Source organism: Lycium barbarum, chromosome 2, assembly GCF_019175385.1.
Source record: "Lycium barbarum isolate Lr01 chromosome 2, ASM1917538v2, whole genome shotgun sequence".
Taxonomy (NCBI): domain Eukaryota; kingdom Viridiplantae; phylum Streptophyta; class Magnoliopsida; order Solanales; family Solanaceae; genus Lycium; species Lycium barbarum.
In genome coordinates, this window is record NC_083338.1 from 1,565,162 (window position 1) to 1,582,443 (window position 17,282).

At 34.8% G+C, this 17,282-nt stretch overlaps 2 protein-coding genes and 1 non-coding gene across 5 annotated transcripts; 1 reads left to right on the forward strand and 2 right to left on the reverse strand.

Annotated features, from left to right (window-relative positions):
• Positions 1-917: 917 nt before the first annotated feature.
• LOC132625729 (uncharacterized) lies at positions 918-6,930 on the reverse strand. 3 transcript variants are annotated; one of them, XM_060340319.1, is made up of 6 exons: positions 6,760-6,927; positions 4,679-4,819; positions 4,431-4,592; positions 3,788-3,910; positions 3,074-3,217; positions 918-1,482 (listed from the first exon to the last, which is right to left on the reverse strand). In XM_060340319.1, exons 2-6 carry the CDS (start codon positions 4,802-4,804, stop codon positions 1,027-1,029), a joined length of 1,011 nt encoding a protein of 336 aa, XP_060196302.1. In that variant the 5' UTR covers positions 4,805-4,819; positions 6,760-6,927; the 3' UTR covers positions 918-1,026. The 3 variants fall into 3 exon arrangements, with proteins under 3 accessions (XP_060196302.1, XP_060196310.1, XP_060196317.1); XM_060340327.1 differs by lacking the exon at positions 6,760-6,927 and adding an exon at positions 6,054-6,669; XM_060340334.1 differs by lacking the exon at positions 3,788-3,910 and having other exon boundaries at positions 6,760-6,930.
• LOC132629506 (U6 spliceosomal RNA) lies at positions 4,108-4,205 on the forward strand. Its single transcript, XR_009578279.1, has one exon. It is a non-coding gene; the product is annotated as a U6 spliceosomal RNA (small nuclear RNA).
• Positions 6,931-8,167: 1,237 nt separating the features above from the next.
• Positions 8,168-12,573, reverse strand: LOC132625718 (equilibrative nucleotide transporter 1). Its single transcript, XM_060340310.1, has 2 exons — positions 11,970-12,573; positions 8,168-9,034 (listed from the first exon to the last, which is right to left on the reverse strand). Exons 1-2 carry the CDS (start codon positions 12,493-12,495, stop codon positions 8,307-8,309), a joined length of 1,254 nt encoding a protein of 417 aa, XP_060196293.1. The 5' UTR covers positions 12,496-12,573; the 3' UTR covers positions 8,168-8,306.
• Between the last annotated feature and the right edge of the window lie 4,709 nt (positions 12,574-17,282).

The window sequence follows — 17,282 nt, forward strand, 5'->3', positions numbered from 1 at the left end:
AATAGTTAATTCCCTAAGTTTCAGTTCTTATGTTAAAATTATTTAAAGTCTTCTTTTATGCAAATTATTATATTTTCTCTAAATCTTATTTTAAGCAACATTCTTATATTTTCCTTAAAAACCTTAACAACCTTTCTTAGCCCTTTTTCTTAAAATTCAAAGCACCTTATTTAGCATTAATTAATTAACCTAAGTTCGGCCGGATAACCGTAGTTAACGGATTCTAAAGGATGCCTAACCCCTTCCCTTTAGGATAATGTAGAACCCTTACCTAGAATCACACTGATTAAGCAGACTATTAACGAAGGTTTAGTTAGCTTTACCTTAGTTAATAATTAGGTGCCCTAATTCACCTTAAAGTCAATTAGGTGGCGACTCCTTAAAATAAAGCAATTTAGGAATCTCCAATATGTTGTACTCCGCTTCAACCTGGTTAAAATGGGGTATAACAGACATTATATCAAGGTGATAAATTTTTCCTTTTAACCATTTGCGCCGCATAATAGAAGCTAGCCTTAAAAATAGTTTCGGAAACCCTCTCGTTCCTTATTTTACATTGAATTATCTTGCTTGATTTTACTCCATTAGATTATTTTCGATTTTTCTAGCTATAGGTTGTACTAAGTTATGATTAAAGATTATTTTTTTCCACAAGATACAAAGGATTTAATGGGCCCTTATGACAACGCTTAAAATAGAAATCGACGAAGTGAATTGATACCCGCACAATCCAAAATGTTAAATTCATACTTCGTTTTTTTTTTTTTTTTTTCCTTTTAATTCGATTTTCGGTATCTGCATGGGGCTTAATTAAATTTGAATTCGCGTCGAAAAATCCGATAATCTGCTCCCTAAAAATGGAGGAGTAATTACCACTTGTAGGTCATATTTGGTTTCTCATTGCATAGTATCATTCATTGAACTCAGAATAAAGAATGTGTTCAATCACACTTTATTTGAGTAGATTCTGTCAGCTATACTACAACAAAGAATGTGCTTTACACAATTAAACTGCCAAAATAGAGATTATGATGACTTGACAATCGAAGACAATCTTCGATGATGCCTTGCAGTTCTCCTTCTCAACGCCCACCTTTCTTTTATATCACGAATATCGCCTACTTGGGGTTCAGCAGGAGATTCCTCATTTACCTGCAAACCTTGGTGACCATCAGTGCCAGAAGATCCTCGTATTCTAGCTGCTTCAGCAACCAAATCTGTTATAATCATCTCGGTCGTCTTGCTAGTTATTCCTCTAAGATACCAAGAAATGGGCGGAGGAGGTACGATAGCTGGTTGAATGAGTTGGTCCAAGCTAACCGTTGATCCAATCCTGCCTTTTCCTTTAGTGTATGATATGTAATCCGCTAACGTCTTAGGTCTGAAGGGATGGCAAAGATGTTGATCAACAAGCAGGGGTTCCACTTTCCAGTGACCTTCAAATCTTTCCATGAATCCAGTTTTCACTTGCTTGAAATTCATCTAAACAGACATAAAAAAATCAAAGGGCAAGTAGAGAAATACAAAAATCTACATTTGATAGTACAGTAGATTATACGCGATATAATGGCAGTTTAGGATAATTAAAAACTGGCATCACACAGAAGTATGGTGAACCACGATGCCCTGTCACAGTAAGAGACGAATGTTGCTTTGAAAGAAGCACTTGCAAGGTTTTAGTTATGCAGATATTAGTACTGCAGCAATTAGAAATGCAGAGTTTAGTTATTCCATCTTCTACCTTACATAAAATAACATAGATTCCCTCGTAACTTGTACATGTATTAGTTATGCAGAAAAGAGAAACATGAACCAAACATCATATTAGCAAAGTCATGTTTTGTGTGGAAAAGAGAAAAAACCATCCAAACATTGTACAACTTATGCTAGATTGGAGATTATTTTTCTCCATTGTTTGAAGTATGGTGAACCACGATGCCCAGTCACAGTTAGATACGAATGTTGCTTTGAAAGAAGCACTTGCAAGGTTTAGTTATGCAGATATTAGTACTGCAGGAATTAGAAATGCAGAGTTTACTTATTCATGTATTAGTTATTCCATCTTCTACCTTAAATAAAATACGACATAGATTCCCTCATATCTTGTACATGTATTAGTTATGCAGAAACGAGAAACATGAACCAAAGATCATATTAGCAATGTTATGTTTTATGTGGAAAAGATAAAAAACCATCCAAACACGTACAACTTATGCTAGATTGGAGATTATTTTTCTCCATTTTTGTAACCAAACAATGTATAAAGTTAAACTAGTTTTAATACATAGATAAGCACCAATTTATAGGAATAATATTCTGGTGACCAGTATAACTGCAACTGAAGCACCTGCAGTAATTTCCAGAGACTTTTAGAAGTTCTATTGTTTAAAAGCACTGCTCCCGAGTACTTCTTTCAGTCTGTAACTATGATTGCATTTACAGTCAAAGGCTCAAATCTACTTTCAAATTACTCAAGAGTGAAAAAACAAGAGTTTGCAATTTGGGAGATCTTAACAAGCCATTTCAGTTCAACTGTACTCATTTCAAGAGATGAAGGTAAAATAATTTTACACTTAAATCTTCTCACTTCTCAGTGTTTCTTACATCTTAACTGAGAAGAATCCAAACAAAGTAGACAACTCCTCCATGAATGATGATGAGCTTATTTCTCTTCAAGATAAAGTTGAAAAGTACGACGATGATGCATACAAGTGTTGGTATTATCTTATTAATTGTCAATCAGATATTGGTTCGCTATATATCAAGGTGAGACAAATGATTCCAACTTGTGTAGTCACTTATGTAAGCTGCCACTTGGTCCAACAGATTGGTATATCAAGATCAGCAACCTGATAGTTTTTTAAGCATCAAAACTTAAAGAAAGTATTTAATGGATTGCTGAAAGTTCAACTACTACTCGCCAAACTTAATCTTGCATCATCGATTGTGTTTCACTAAATGTGCTCTTTGACTTCTCACCTTTTCCTTTAATTCATGACCCAATATTAAAAAAAACAGGCAGTGCGGTCTAACAAATACGTAGCAAATAATCAGTGATCAGGTTAGTAATTACCGTGTAGTCTTCTCTGTTTTGGTCCACTAATACATGAACAGATATTGTTCCTGACCACCAAAGAAATCTCCATATTGCGGCTTGCTCTAATTCCACCACTTGCCTTGAACCTTCATCAACCAACACCTTCCTTGATAATACTTCCTGATATATGTAGAAACTTTAGATCAGAATTAGAATTGAAAAGTCATATGATAATAAAGCTTATGATAAAAAGAGAGAAACAGAAGCGATATAAAAGGAAAGAAACTTTGATGCCCTCAGAGCGAGAAAATGACATGCACTTAACAATTTTGGTCCCTTAAGTTTGCCAAAAGTTAACATTTTTAGTCTCTATCAGATATTTAACAATTTATGTTCGCTTAGATTTGACGGAAATAGCAGAAAAAAATAATTTAACCATAAACGCCAAGAAAGTTCCATCAAAACCTAAAATATACAATACAGAAAACTGCAGTACACACTAAAAAGAATTTTAATTGGAAAACATCAGAAATTAGACCTCAAAAAGATGCAGCACACTCCAAAAATAAATCAATTTTTTTTTGTAGTTTCTGCTATTTTTTTTATCAGATTTCAAAGTGAAAAGGCATATGATATAATAAAGCTTAAGGGAAGAAGAGAATAACAGAAGAGATATAAAAGGAAAGGAACTTTGATGCCCTCAGATTCTGATGAGACGAGGTTTTCTAACATATTAATGAGATATCTTACCTTGATATTCTTGAAGACTCTTTTATTTTCAGGGTCGGTTACAATGTCATACACAGTATCTGGGGGCAATCCAATATTAACTTTCACATTCAGGTTGCAGAGAGAACCTTTGGGTACACTTACCTGTAAGGATTTAAGTTCACAAATCATAAGGCCTCATAAGAGGTTCAACCAACACAATTAAGCTCTATAAGTACAACAGACACGGTGGTCCGACTGAATTTGTGACTTCTCAGGTGAAATACAAACTACGAAAAAATCAATCCGTTATGATCCTCCGTTACTTCCTCTGTTCCTCCCTTGGTAAAACTGAATAAGTACCCTCAGGAGTCTGATAAAATTGGAACTATCAAGAGAAGATTAACATGGCCTCTGCTCAAAAGCAACATGCACAAATCAAGAAATGGTCCTAGTCTTTCATTATAAAACAAGATTGAACAAGTTAATAGAAAGAAGATCAATGGTGGAGAAATGCATTAATGGACCTAAAATAGTAACGTTAAGATATCAGGAAAATTTCTATTCGACGAAATTTTAAATTTGAAATGTTGAAATGATCCTTTCCAGATATAGCACAAGAAACCGGGAGGTCAATTTTCAATCGGAATTTTACACCCTAAGAATAATTTCACTGAGTATTTACCTTTACATTTGGCGGTGGATCAACCCAACTCGGATTCTCTTTCCAAGATTGTAATTGCTTCTCTTTATCCAAACCTATGATTGCAGATGCTCCTCTCTTCTTACCTCTCATGACTGATGAGATTGATTTATCATGATTGGTTTTCAATCTTTTGAAATTTGACTGCAGCAACAAAGAAAATATGTGAATGCACACTGATAAAATATAAGTCAACAGGTAAAAAACATATCGAAGAGGAAGGAACAAACCTTAACACATTCTTGGACCTTTTCCTGGAATCCTGAGAAAATAGACTGGATCATTGGACGAGGCAATCTATTATGTACATTGCTCGTATTCTCCATTATATCTACGCCCTGACCCTCTGTCTTCATTGAGCTAATCGGAGCCTGCATAATTGCAAGCATTAATTTCTGCAACATTTTTATATCATCATATACAACAAAATGCTAACGTTTCTACATTGAGTTGAAAGTGCCTTAATTTGTATCACTGCTTATAAACTAAGAAATGCAACTTCTCCAATTATTGGGGAATACGTAAGTGCTTCTTCTTCTTTCTTTTTTTTTTTTTTTTTGGTACTTCAAGGCGATCACCACGACTCTTCCGCCGCGATGACTTAGCCAACGACACATGCCCTTGGGAGTCAAAGGCTCCTACTGTGGGTCGGCAAGCGGATGGCAGGCGCATGCATCGCTTCTAGCCTGGGTGACTTGGAGGCATTCAGTCATAATCCAACACACGGTAGCTTCGCGCAACTGGCTTTCAACCAGGCGCGATGACCAATTGTGTGAAATACGTAGTTGCTTCAATTATAAAAACAGATTGTTATTGCAAGTGTAACCAAAACTCTTGGAATCACACTTTCTAAAAAAGAGGAAGTTGATCAAAATTGTAGTCCATTTGGCATACAACTATCCCTAACTCCCAAATAAATTAGGGTCGGCTATATGAATCCTCGGTTCCTCACTGACCCTTTTTTCCATAAATATCAAACCACAAAATTTCCAAAAAAAGAAAGCAGGTTTATATTGTACTTGATCTCGACATATTTACCAATCGACACAAGAAACATTCTTTCACAAACTTCTTGTTTCCATTTTGGAGTTGGAAAAACTGAAACTCGTGGAATCCACACTTCCTAAAAACAGACAAAGCGGATCAAAATTGTATTCCATACAACAACACCAACTTTGCCCTCGATCCCAAACAAGTTGGGTCAGCTATATGAACCCTTCACTAGCCATGTTTCTTCATCAAAGTTGTATTCTATACTGAAACCAATACCAAGCCACACAATTCCTAAAAGAAGAAAGCTGGTAATACTGTACTCAGTCTCGACAGATTTTAGGGCCCGTTTGGACAAGAATTTTTTATCTTTTTTTCAAAAAATATTTTCAAAACTATGTTTGGTTATACATTAGAATGATCTTTTGCTTAATGTTTGAAGATGATTGACCATTTTTTCAAGTGAAGATTTTTGCCACTCACAAAATTTCAACTTTTTCAAGTGAAATGCATGTCCAAACACAACTTCAACTCACAAATGCCATTTTTTAACTTTCAATTTGGAATAATACTTTTTTCAGATATCACTCAACTCATGTCCAAACGCCTACTTACCACATCGACACAAGATACATTCTTTCACAAACTTCTTATTTCCATTTTGGAGTTGGAAAAAACTGAAGTTTTCGGAATCACCATGCTCCTAAAGTAAACAAAGCCAAATTGTCTCTCTCAAATAATCCTCAAGCAACTAAAAGTTTGGCCAAACACCTCAACTTTCTAAAAAAAAGTGGTGTTTCCCACCCCGGTATCCTGTACCCGCATTGGAGCTCAATTATATCCGGATTCGCACCGCGTAGGCCCCATTCAAGAGGAAGCGCTCCATACCCACGGCTCGAACCCGAGACCTCTAGTTAAGGAAGGAGCAACCCACCCACCACATACTTTGGTGGTAAAAAAAAAATCTTTTTCTTCTAAAATTTTGGCCATGCATCTCAATTCTCTAAAATTACCATATCTTTATATTTTAAAAAAATAAAAATAAAAGCACTTTTTGGCTTCCCAGATCCTATGTGAATAACCTTATCCACACTACCCACAGCAGAGAAACATTGTTAAACAAATAAGAATGAAAAAATAAGAAAAAAGATAATTACAAATAGCTCGAGCTGAATTTAAAGAAGAAATCAACTGTCTTATGAATTTAGATAGCTAATATTTAGAAATATCAATTACAAGAAAAAAAAAATGGACAATTAAGTATGGTTAATAATTAACTCAAAACTCTAACAAAAGGGCTATAAAGAAAAGATTAACTCACCTATTGCAAATTCAAGCTTATCAAGTTGATAATTGGCTCAAGCTCTGTTCTTTTTTTCTTTTTCCTTTTTTTTTTTTTTTTTTTGTTGGGTCAAATGAATTTGAGTTACGTTTTGTTTTGAGTTTTTGTGAAGTTCATTTTACGTTTACTGTTATTGGAGTACGTAAGCCACGCGTTTGAAAATGGATAGAAGGTATGCCACCACTCAACTCTCTTTTTTATTTCTCACCCGATATCCGTATCGGAGCTCGATTATATCTATATTCGCTTCGAATAGGGTCGACTATATCTATATTCGCTTCGAATAGGGTGTCATTCACAGAAAAGTACTCTGTACTAAGAATTCTTCTATACTAAGGGCTCGAACCTGAAATAAAGAAAAAGCAATCACATCTGTTGCACTACATCCTTTGGTGGACACCACTCAACTTAAAAGAATTGTTTTTATATCTTTACCTTTTTCTTAATTTCTCTTTTTAGGATTATTTTTATAAATTTTAACAGAGTGAAGTCAATAGTAAAGAAAAAAAGTATGGTTCTTTCTGGAAGTGGTTACATTGTAAGTTTAAGTTATATATATCGTCAAAATTTGATAACTGGGTCCTAGTGGATATATGGATAACTGAAAAGAAAAAAGTTATTTATAAAGTGTAAAGGTATTTTTAGTGGTGTGTGACCGTGTTAGACATTTTGGTAAAAGTCGTAATGACAGATCACCAAACTTTAGCGCTTATGGCCCCATCATACACATGGTTTTGTTTACTCAGCATGTTCAACGTTTGTGTGTTCACGTATGAGCAACAACTAAAGCAATTTCACGGATAATATGGTTGCAAAGGATCCTTGAAGACACTGGAGAAATCAGCACGAAGAGAGTTTGTTTATCCGCAAGAAAAAATAATACTAAGAATCTTCCGTCTATAATTTATTTTAGACGATAAGTTTCAAAAATCTCTATTGACTGACGCAACTAAGTTAAGTTTAGAAAGCTCGGGTATCTGCAACAAGTCTCCAACTCAGACTCCGGCAGCTTGAGCAACATTGTACCGAGACCTCTTTTAAGAAGTTTCTGACTGTTCTCTCCGAAAATAGAAACCATAGTTAAGATGTTGCCTCCTTACTAGTGGCGGAATCAGGATTTTTCACCAGAGGGTTCAAGAATATAAAAGAGTAAGAAACGAAGAAGCCGAGAGAGTTCAACATCTACTATTTATACATAAAAAATAATTTTAACCTTGTTTATACATGATAAGTTTTCGCTGAAGGGGGTTCGGGTGAACACCCTAGCCACCACTTGGCTCCGCCCTTGCTCTTTACCTGTCTGCCTATCCGAAAATGAATCTGAATTTGTGTGATCATAAAGTAGAGAAGGAAGTATCATCAGAAATTTGTAAAATTCACATGAATATACATTAACAATGCGATTCAACGCTTTATAAATTACATGATGTCAGGATACACATCTGAAATGGAATGAATAAAAAAGTTCGACAGTTTTCCAGTGACAATTAGTTGACGGAACCAATATCTTACAAGCTGCTGAGAAACTATATAATCCAGAACCATGATACAACAGAACCAATTGCCAGACCTATCACCAAGAACAAAACAAGTACGGTCCCAGCTATCTCTGCATGTTGCAGTTGGACAGTTTTTGGACCCAACATCAGTAACAAACTAGTCAGGTAGCCGTTAGTTAATCCCAGTAGACAAGTTAGTATCGTGACAGGAAGCTCCGTCCTAAAGAATTTAGGCCCGTGTAAGCAACCATAGAATAGAGGCAAAAACAACAGCCTCGCGAAGCAGGCACCAATAGCAACCTTGGCGTTTTCAAGATATAATAGAGGAGTCAGACACTTTCCAACCATATCAAACACATTGTAGCCAGTAATCAACAAGATCGGATACCAATCCTTCAGAAGTTGAGAATGCACGTCTTCTGTGACATATCCTGGAAATATACACAAGGTGACCACATAAATGCTGAGGATTCCAAATCCATACCATTTCACTGTCCCAACAATGTCGAGAGTTGATCTCCACAATTCCGGAGTTAAGTCGCCCTTATCCTCTTTCTCCTCATTCACAGCCCGAGTTTTAAGATCATTGTAGTATTTAATTACTGGAAGCCTATGTGCCACATTGTAAAAGACTATGCACAAAATCATCACAGCAATGCTGAAAATGAAATAAAGGTTTGCACTCTTTCTCAGCCCATGAGCATCTTGTGGATATACAGCTTTGGTTAGAATTCTCAGGAACGAAACAAGGACACCTGCAACATAGAAGAAGAGTCTTAAGATTGTTACATCAGAACTTTCTGATCTTAATGTGCTGAGACAAAAAAAAAAGAGAATGGAGCAGTTGTAATTAGAATGTTATGTTCTATACTCATTCTATGTTTTGGTTACTAGTACAGAAAATGCCAATATGTCACAACGACAGGTTTTTTGGTGTGTGCAAGACCAATGCCCAGCACATTGTCAACGGCAAGGCTAATGCCCAGCACATTGTCAACGGCAAGGCTAATGCCCAGCTACACTAGGCTACATGCAATGCCATACTCTTCATGATTCTGTTATAATTAGGAATCTCAGTATTTAGATATCCCTCCTATAATTACTTTCGTTAATTCATCTAGTCTACACTTTCCTTTTTCTCTAATAGTCTGAAACTTCTATATAAGGAACTTCCAGTATATTGTTTCCAAATCGCAATAGAACGTTTTCTCTTATTTATCTCTTTTCATATGGTATCAGAATCTCTTGCTAAAAACAAGACATTGCATGCAATATCTTCCAGCATGACATTGCTACAAGAAGGAGCTCAGAGATACCCAACAAGAAATAGTACTTGCTGAACGATAGTTAGCATCATGTTCTTGTTCATCGCATGCCATCTTTCATCATGAAGAGCAATAAAATATATTCTACAACTTAATGGTTAAAGCAAATTTTTCCTTTACAAAGTCGTGAGAAGATTTTGATCCTATCTACCACCTTAACAAGCAAATGATATCAGATCACTGTGACAGATTATATAGTGCCTAGTAGAACAATTCATCAGCTAAAGAGTCTGAAATATTAACTGGGTCTGACTTATATTTCACTAGCTACTCTACAGCACATGCTACAGCTTTAACTAAATCTAAATCAAGGGTGAGGATAATGTGGGACTACGAGATGTTAGTTCAATTGAATTATCCTATTCAAGTAGCAAATGAATGAATAGAGAATTAGAGAAGATCTGCAAGACAAGATAACAGGTTGGACAATTAGAAACACAAGTTTTAGCAACATTCAGAATAACACTTGGTAAAGTTCATTTGCAAGACTAGTGAAGATATCACATTGACTCAGGGGCAGATACTTCCCCTGAACAACTGTTTGAACCTCTAATGTAGCTTTAACATGAATAACACTTGGTAAGAATAAGACATAGGTTGTAGATAACATTGAGATGCATCAAATGTGGCTTTACTAAACTAAGCCTCAACCCCAAATAAATTGAGATCCCTATATGAATCACCTGTCAATTCAGGTTAATTTCATTCCAATACATCTAAATCAATCGCAACCAGCCAGCTTTAATCACATAAACAGAAGCCAATGAGGAGGGGGAAAAAAAAAAGAGCAAACAAACATTATCCCAGTACATAGTAAAGTTTTTATTGAAAAATGAGATAATGGTCAAAAATACACTTTTTTTTATGACACGGGAACCCGCAGACGCTACCCTTCGGGTGCGCACAGGGTAAAACCAGCCCCTGTGTAATAGCTCGCAAACCACACAGGAGAGATAACCCGCACTAGGCAAGACCCGTGCGACGAGCTCGACCCAGAAGGCAAATCCCCTGCTGTCATAGGCAGGGGGTTTCGAACTTAAGACCTCCATTATGAAAGCCCCATGCTCAACCAATTGAGCCACACTTGCGGGTGGTCAAAATACACTTGAACTATCACATTTTCGGAGGTTTCAGCTATCAGTCGTTCCCTTTTCCTACCGAAACTATCACCATCTATGTATTAAAACACACCTCGAAGCTGACTAGGTCAACTATCAATTGTTCCCTTTTGCTACTTGAGCTATCACCATCTATTCAACTAGGAGTGTTTTAATACATAGATGGTGATTAGTTCAGGTAGGAAAAGGGAACAGTTGATAGTTAGGGTATGGAATTAGCGAAAAGTAATAGTTCAGGTGTATATTTCTACCATTATCTCAAAATTAAATAAATCATAAAACAAAATATGCTATCACCAAAATCTGTGACCATTAATTAACTTCAGACTCAAATTAACCACCAAGAGAGCCAATCTAGGTCAAAATAAAAGTCAACGAGCAAAAACGAGGAATTTTCAGTCGAAATAGCTTCCCGGAAGCACCAGTGCAATCAGAACTTTGAATCAGGGGAAAAAATCCATAGATGGGGAAAAAAAAAAAAAAAACACCAACATTATCCCCGTACATACTAAAGTCTTTATTGAAAAATTAAATAAATAGATAATGGTCAAAAACACACCTTAACTGTAACATTGTCGCGAGTTTCACATCCCTACTATATGATGTTCCCTTTTCCTACCTGAACTATGGTCATAATTCAGATAGGAAAAGAGAACAACTGATAGTTCAGGTGCGTTTCAATATACAGATGATGATAGTTCAGGTAGGAAAAGGGGTGAATCGCAAAAAGGCGATCGTTCAGGTGTGCTTTTAACCATCACCTCTTACATAAATCATCAAACAAAAGATCAGACTCAAATTAACCACAGAAATAGCCAATCTAGGTCAAAATACTGAAAGTCAAAGGACAAAAGAGTAATTTCCTAAACAAACAAAAATGCAAATAAATATCACACCGGAAGCAGCTTCCGATATTTCATCTCTATATAACTGTATAAATTTTGTATAAAATCGGTGAAATAGTCAAAATACTGAAAGTCAAAAGGGCAAAATAGTAATTTCACTCAACAAAATAATCATTAAACTTTGAAGCTAAATTACACTAGTTTAACTCCATATTTTAATATTAAAATTTATCTATTTGAAAACTACACGAAAAATACTATAAGCGGCAACTTTTCTCATATCAACAGAAGAGCAACTATTAACATCAGATTCAGATTAACCACAGACAGAGTCAATCTAGGTCAAAATACTGAAAGTCAAAGGGCAAAAAAGTAATTTCAGTCAATAAATATCATCATTACCAGAAGCAGCAGTACCAGCAACAGTAGCTTGCATATACCTTTCAGGCAATTCACCAGCAGCACCAATAACACCACCTTGTACTAACCCATCAGCAATTGCACAAATCCCAACCAAACACACCGTAACACCAAACCCTTCATAAACACCAACTCTCCCATCAACATACCACACATCCATTAACGGCACAGTAACAAGCGCAAAAACAAACAACAACATTCCGACATTAATCCTTACGAAAGCACTTGTTTTATTACCGAAAACGACAATGAAAAGCAAGCAAATTAAACCTATGATCATGTAAACAATAGCGAATATGCGATCTACCATTACGTTTGGGTAAAGGTAAGTGAAGTAATCAACGGCTGTGATGAATGCGTTCCATGGGAGAAGATAACCTACACCGAGTGTGAAGTAGATTATGTATGCCACGTGGAAATTGTCTTTTGGGATTTTTTTAGGGTTTGGGTTTTGGAGTAGTGACGTGGATTCTGTATCGCCGGTGATGATCTCAGTGGTTGCACCCATCGGTGGTGTTTGTCTTCTTTTTTTTTTTCTTGGTTTGTTTTTCTTTCTTTTTCTTCTTTGTGATGGATAAGCTGAAGTTGAATGTTCTTTGTAGGATAGAAAATAGTAAAAATGGTCCCTTGTGTTTGAGAATATGCTCAAAATAGTCCCTTAAGTATGTACTTTAACACTTTGGTCTACGTGAATCTTTACTTAACCTTATTTGTTAGATTTGACGGGAACTATAAAAATTGAGGTAGAATTTATGTAGTTTCTGTTCTTGAGGCGGTTTGATGGACAGATTTAAGAAACGGATGTATCTCAAGTTGTAGGTGTAGGATTAAAGTGATTCAAAAGCTATGTGAAAGATGATGATTTGAACTATAAAAATAACTATTGAATGGTTTAAATCAAGTAAGTATTGAGGGCAAAATGATGGAAAGGAAATTAAGGTTCTGGGTATGAACTAGAACGAATTTTAATCAAGAAACGCGTTCTTGAATGATCAAGAACAAATAAAGTTCCTAAGTCACCACTTGAAATCAATTAACGTGATAAAGAAATACCACACGCAACTGAAAAACAAAACAAGGTAAAGACTATCACCACCTTGCTTGGAACCAAAAATAAGGATAAAGAATAAGAAATAGAGAGAATAACTCTATTGCAAAATTTAGGTTTATGCTAAAAACGTGAATAGTGTTTAACAAAGAATAAGAACACTTTATATAGGCTTAGAGTCTCTTCTTTGATGACTACAACTCCCTATTCTACTCTAAAAAGGAAATAGCTAAAAACAAGGAAATTAAAATCCCTATTCTACAAAGAAAGAGGAAAGTAAAACCTACTAGAACAAAGAAAACAACTAATCCTAATTTAAGAAGGAAATAATTTTAACTTGGCTTCTTGGGCTTGAAATCATCCTTGGGCTTCTTGAATTTGAAGACAAGTCCATATACCAATTCTTGGGTTCACAAGAGCTTGTTGTTGATGCCCTAAATAACAAAAGCCCAATATAGCTTCTTGATTTTCATCAACATTCCAATATTTATATCAAATAAATAAATGTAAAATATGTGTCTTACATTCATTTATCTAGTCAGTTAATTCTGATTAAATGAGATGTATTAGTAATTTACTTTTAAATTATTAAAAATTAAATTATTTGATTTAATATAAAATTGGGTAGGTGTAAGTCTTTATTTAATGGCCCATGTGAGGAATGAGTGAGGAAAAAGATACTCCAATAAAATAGGATTAGATATTTAGCATAGTGGAGGGGATGAGGGCGGCAATAATTGGAAATCGAGAACGAGAAGAAAAAGGAACGACATAGTAATGGCGAGTCAATAGTATTTGTGCATTATTATAACTCAAGGAGTATTAATTAAGAATTTGTATTTGGCGTTGCAGCTAAGAAAGTCAGAGCTCAGTGATGATCGATTTTTTTTTCTCACCCGGTGTTCGGTATCGGTATTGGAGCCTGACTATATTCAGATTCGCGCCGCGTAGGGCCTCATTCGGTAGAAAGTTCTTCCTACCCAGAATTTTTCTATACTCAGGACTCGAACCAGCCCCATCCACTGCATCACATCCTTTGGTTATGTGATGATGACTTATCTCTGCCCTTCTTAATCTTTTCATATTTTTTTTCGTTACAATGATAACCCCTTAAATTTATCGGTAAATTTTATTTAAATATTCGAATTACGGTTTGTTTAATTGAGCATCTGTAAATACAAGATAAAGTGTTCTATTAGTCACTTTCGACACGAACATTTTGAAAAGGCTTTATGCGTGTTCATATGCGCTCATTAAGTAGATAAGTTAATCGCTTAGAATGAGTTATCTTCTTTTGATTAAACGCATTAGCCTCAGTAAGCCATAAAACTTCATGCATGTTCCAATTGATGTTCATGTTTCTAATTAAAGGACGAGACATATTTTATATGATTAACTTATCTACGTAATGAACGCTTGTCAATACACTCACATATAAGTATTTCTAAAATATGAGCCGAAAGTGTTTAATAGAAACACATATTACGTGTTCATAGTTCGAATATCTAAATGAAATGTACCTATAAATTTATGGGTTTTTCTGATATATTTAGCCTATAATTTTAGTGAACAACATTGATTATTTGTTTCAATTGTACATCTGAACACGTAATATTTATTTTTATTAAACACTTTCGGCTCATATTTTAAAAATACTAATACGTGAATGTATTGTCAAGCGTTTATTAAGCGGATAAGTTAATCAATCGTGAGAAGTATTAATTGGGAGTTGTATTAAGTGATGGGGTTGAGAAGCAAGGCAGAGTTTCTTAGCAAAGAGAAACTTTAAGAATCAAACAGGTTATGGAGTCTACGCAACTCAATCTCATTTTGATGTTGACTTTTTGGTTTAACTTATTTATTTTTTAGCCAACAGTATTTTCTAGCGTAAATGATAGGGAAATTTTTTTATGAATAGCGGGAAGCCAATTAAGTCAAAGGGTCTAATGCTCAAGCCAACTAACTAATGTGTGACTGAAGTTATTGTCAAACAAGAAGCTAAAAAGAAAACATTAGTTTTGGGGGGACAAATCGAGTGATCCAAGCAAGTCATGAAAAAGAATTCAAAGATGGAACTAAGTTCGCACTAAAGGTTATGATCTAGTGATCAATAAAATAGTTAAAAATTATGAGATTTTAGGTTTAAATTTTGAAAGGGCATATTTGATTCCATCCATAAATTGATTCTCTTCTTTATGAGTTATTGTCTCAATAAGAATGCAAGTTGACAAAAATATTAAGTGATTTCTTTCCATCTATTCAATGTTTGGTGGACAGATATCCAATAACATATTCCATAATGTATATAAACATGATATTTTATCATCCTTCTGGGATAGATACCTTTGAATATTGATTTGTGACTACTGCGGAAATTAAACCCAAAGCTCTTCCTAAGACAACTTGAATTGCCATTGAAAGTGAGAAATCTTCTTGTTCCTCATTCCTATATTTGATCATAAAATTGCCAAGTTCCAAGTAAATTAATCACAAAGAATAAAACTAGGCAAACACTAGACTAATTAAACCTAAGTATGTGACTGGATAGGTATGTAAATCTCGATCTTGTTGGGATCGAAATAACAGGGCATCATGCGGAAGCTTACAATTGCAAACATTGAACGACGATAAATAAGACGACAAAGAAAAGTATACTAAACTGACATAATATTCTAATAGGGTTTGATCAATTGACCTACATATGAAAAATAATATATAAAAGCATAAAACCTATTGAGAGAATTATCTCCCCATAAGCAAGACTCTTTAATGACTACATTGTGGATGCTATAGTGTCATTGTTGTATGAGAGAGATTCTTCAATATATAGAGGTCCAAAGCCTTTTCCTCCAAGAAAAGGATTAGCCAAATATGGAATAGAATTATATTTTCCTTTCAGGAAAAGTAAAACAATTATGGTTATACTTTGACTTTCCTTCAAGAGAAAAGTAAAACTCAAATATGGTAAGAAAATCAGGGCAAAACCCTAACAGGTCTCATAGAAACCAATGTAACAAACCCGAAAAAATCAATTCACATACAATGAAACAGACTTGTAGTATTGCAATTACTAAACAGAATTACAAGGAAATAGCAGAAGGAGACTGATACAGAAGGGGTGGAAACTCAGAGATACAGAGACGAGCGAGAGAGAACTCTTAAACATTAAGATACAATTTTTTTTTAATTTTACTCCCATTTTGGAGGTTCTATACTGTTTCCACACTTTCCCTCCTGCTTGACTCGAACCCTGGACCTACCGATCGTATTGAAGATGCTTTACCCACTGAGCAACCCTCATTTGTTCATTACAATACGCATAACCGCTCTTTCTAACTCCTCGTCTTTTTTAACTAGTTGCTAAATGGGCCTGCCCAAATAAGCTTTTTGTGAAAATCTTTGGACCCTATTACTTCTTGGCCCAATAGTTGTTAGTGTGGATTGGGCTATTCATAACGAAATATGATAATTTCTACATTATCGCCCTTTTATCTGAAATCGAAGAATAAATAGTGAACGATAACTAGACAAAGAATGAATTAGATAAAAGAATCAAAGAAAAAATGAATTATTTATGAACGGAAAACAATCTAGGTCATGATTTCCCTTATTGCTACGTTGATCAATTTTATTGTTTCTATTAAATTCACTTGGACTTTTTATTATTATTCTTGGTACCTTATGCAATTAATTGATAGAATATCCCAGTTACAGCTAATTCTTTCTAAATTCAGTCTCACGAGAATAATCGACAAGAAAACGCCGAATATGATTACATGAACGATTGATTTATAGTTAAACTCAATAAATAATCTTATTTGGTATTTTTAATTATCTTAGACAATGCTAACCTTATGAATTAACTTTTGAAATTAAATTAAGTTCAAAATCTATTTCTTATCGCATGATGAAGTCGTTAGTTCGTTAGCTATATATGCTAATCTATAATATTCATAGTGTTTGGTCATACGGTCCATTTTGGAATGCTAATAACAACCAGCCTGAACGTTTAATTAAAATGGATAATAGAAGACCTCCATCTTACCGCAAATCCAATGTTGACTAAAGTCTCTTTAATTCCTAAGCAAAGAATGATAAATTATCAAATAAACTAGTAACAAATAGTGGAAGATACTTGTCCTTTTGCTTTTGGCTTTTCATTTTATAAAGAATAAAATATTTTTTAACCATATAGTAAATGATGTGCTCCACATGGGGTTGCATGTTTCAATTTAAAATGCCAATGA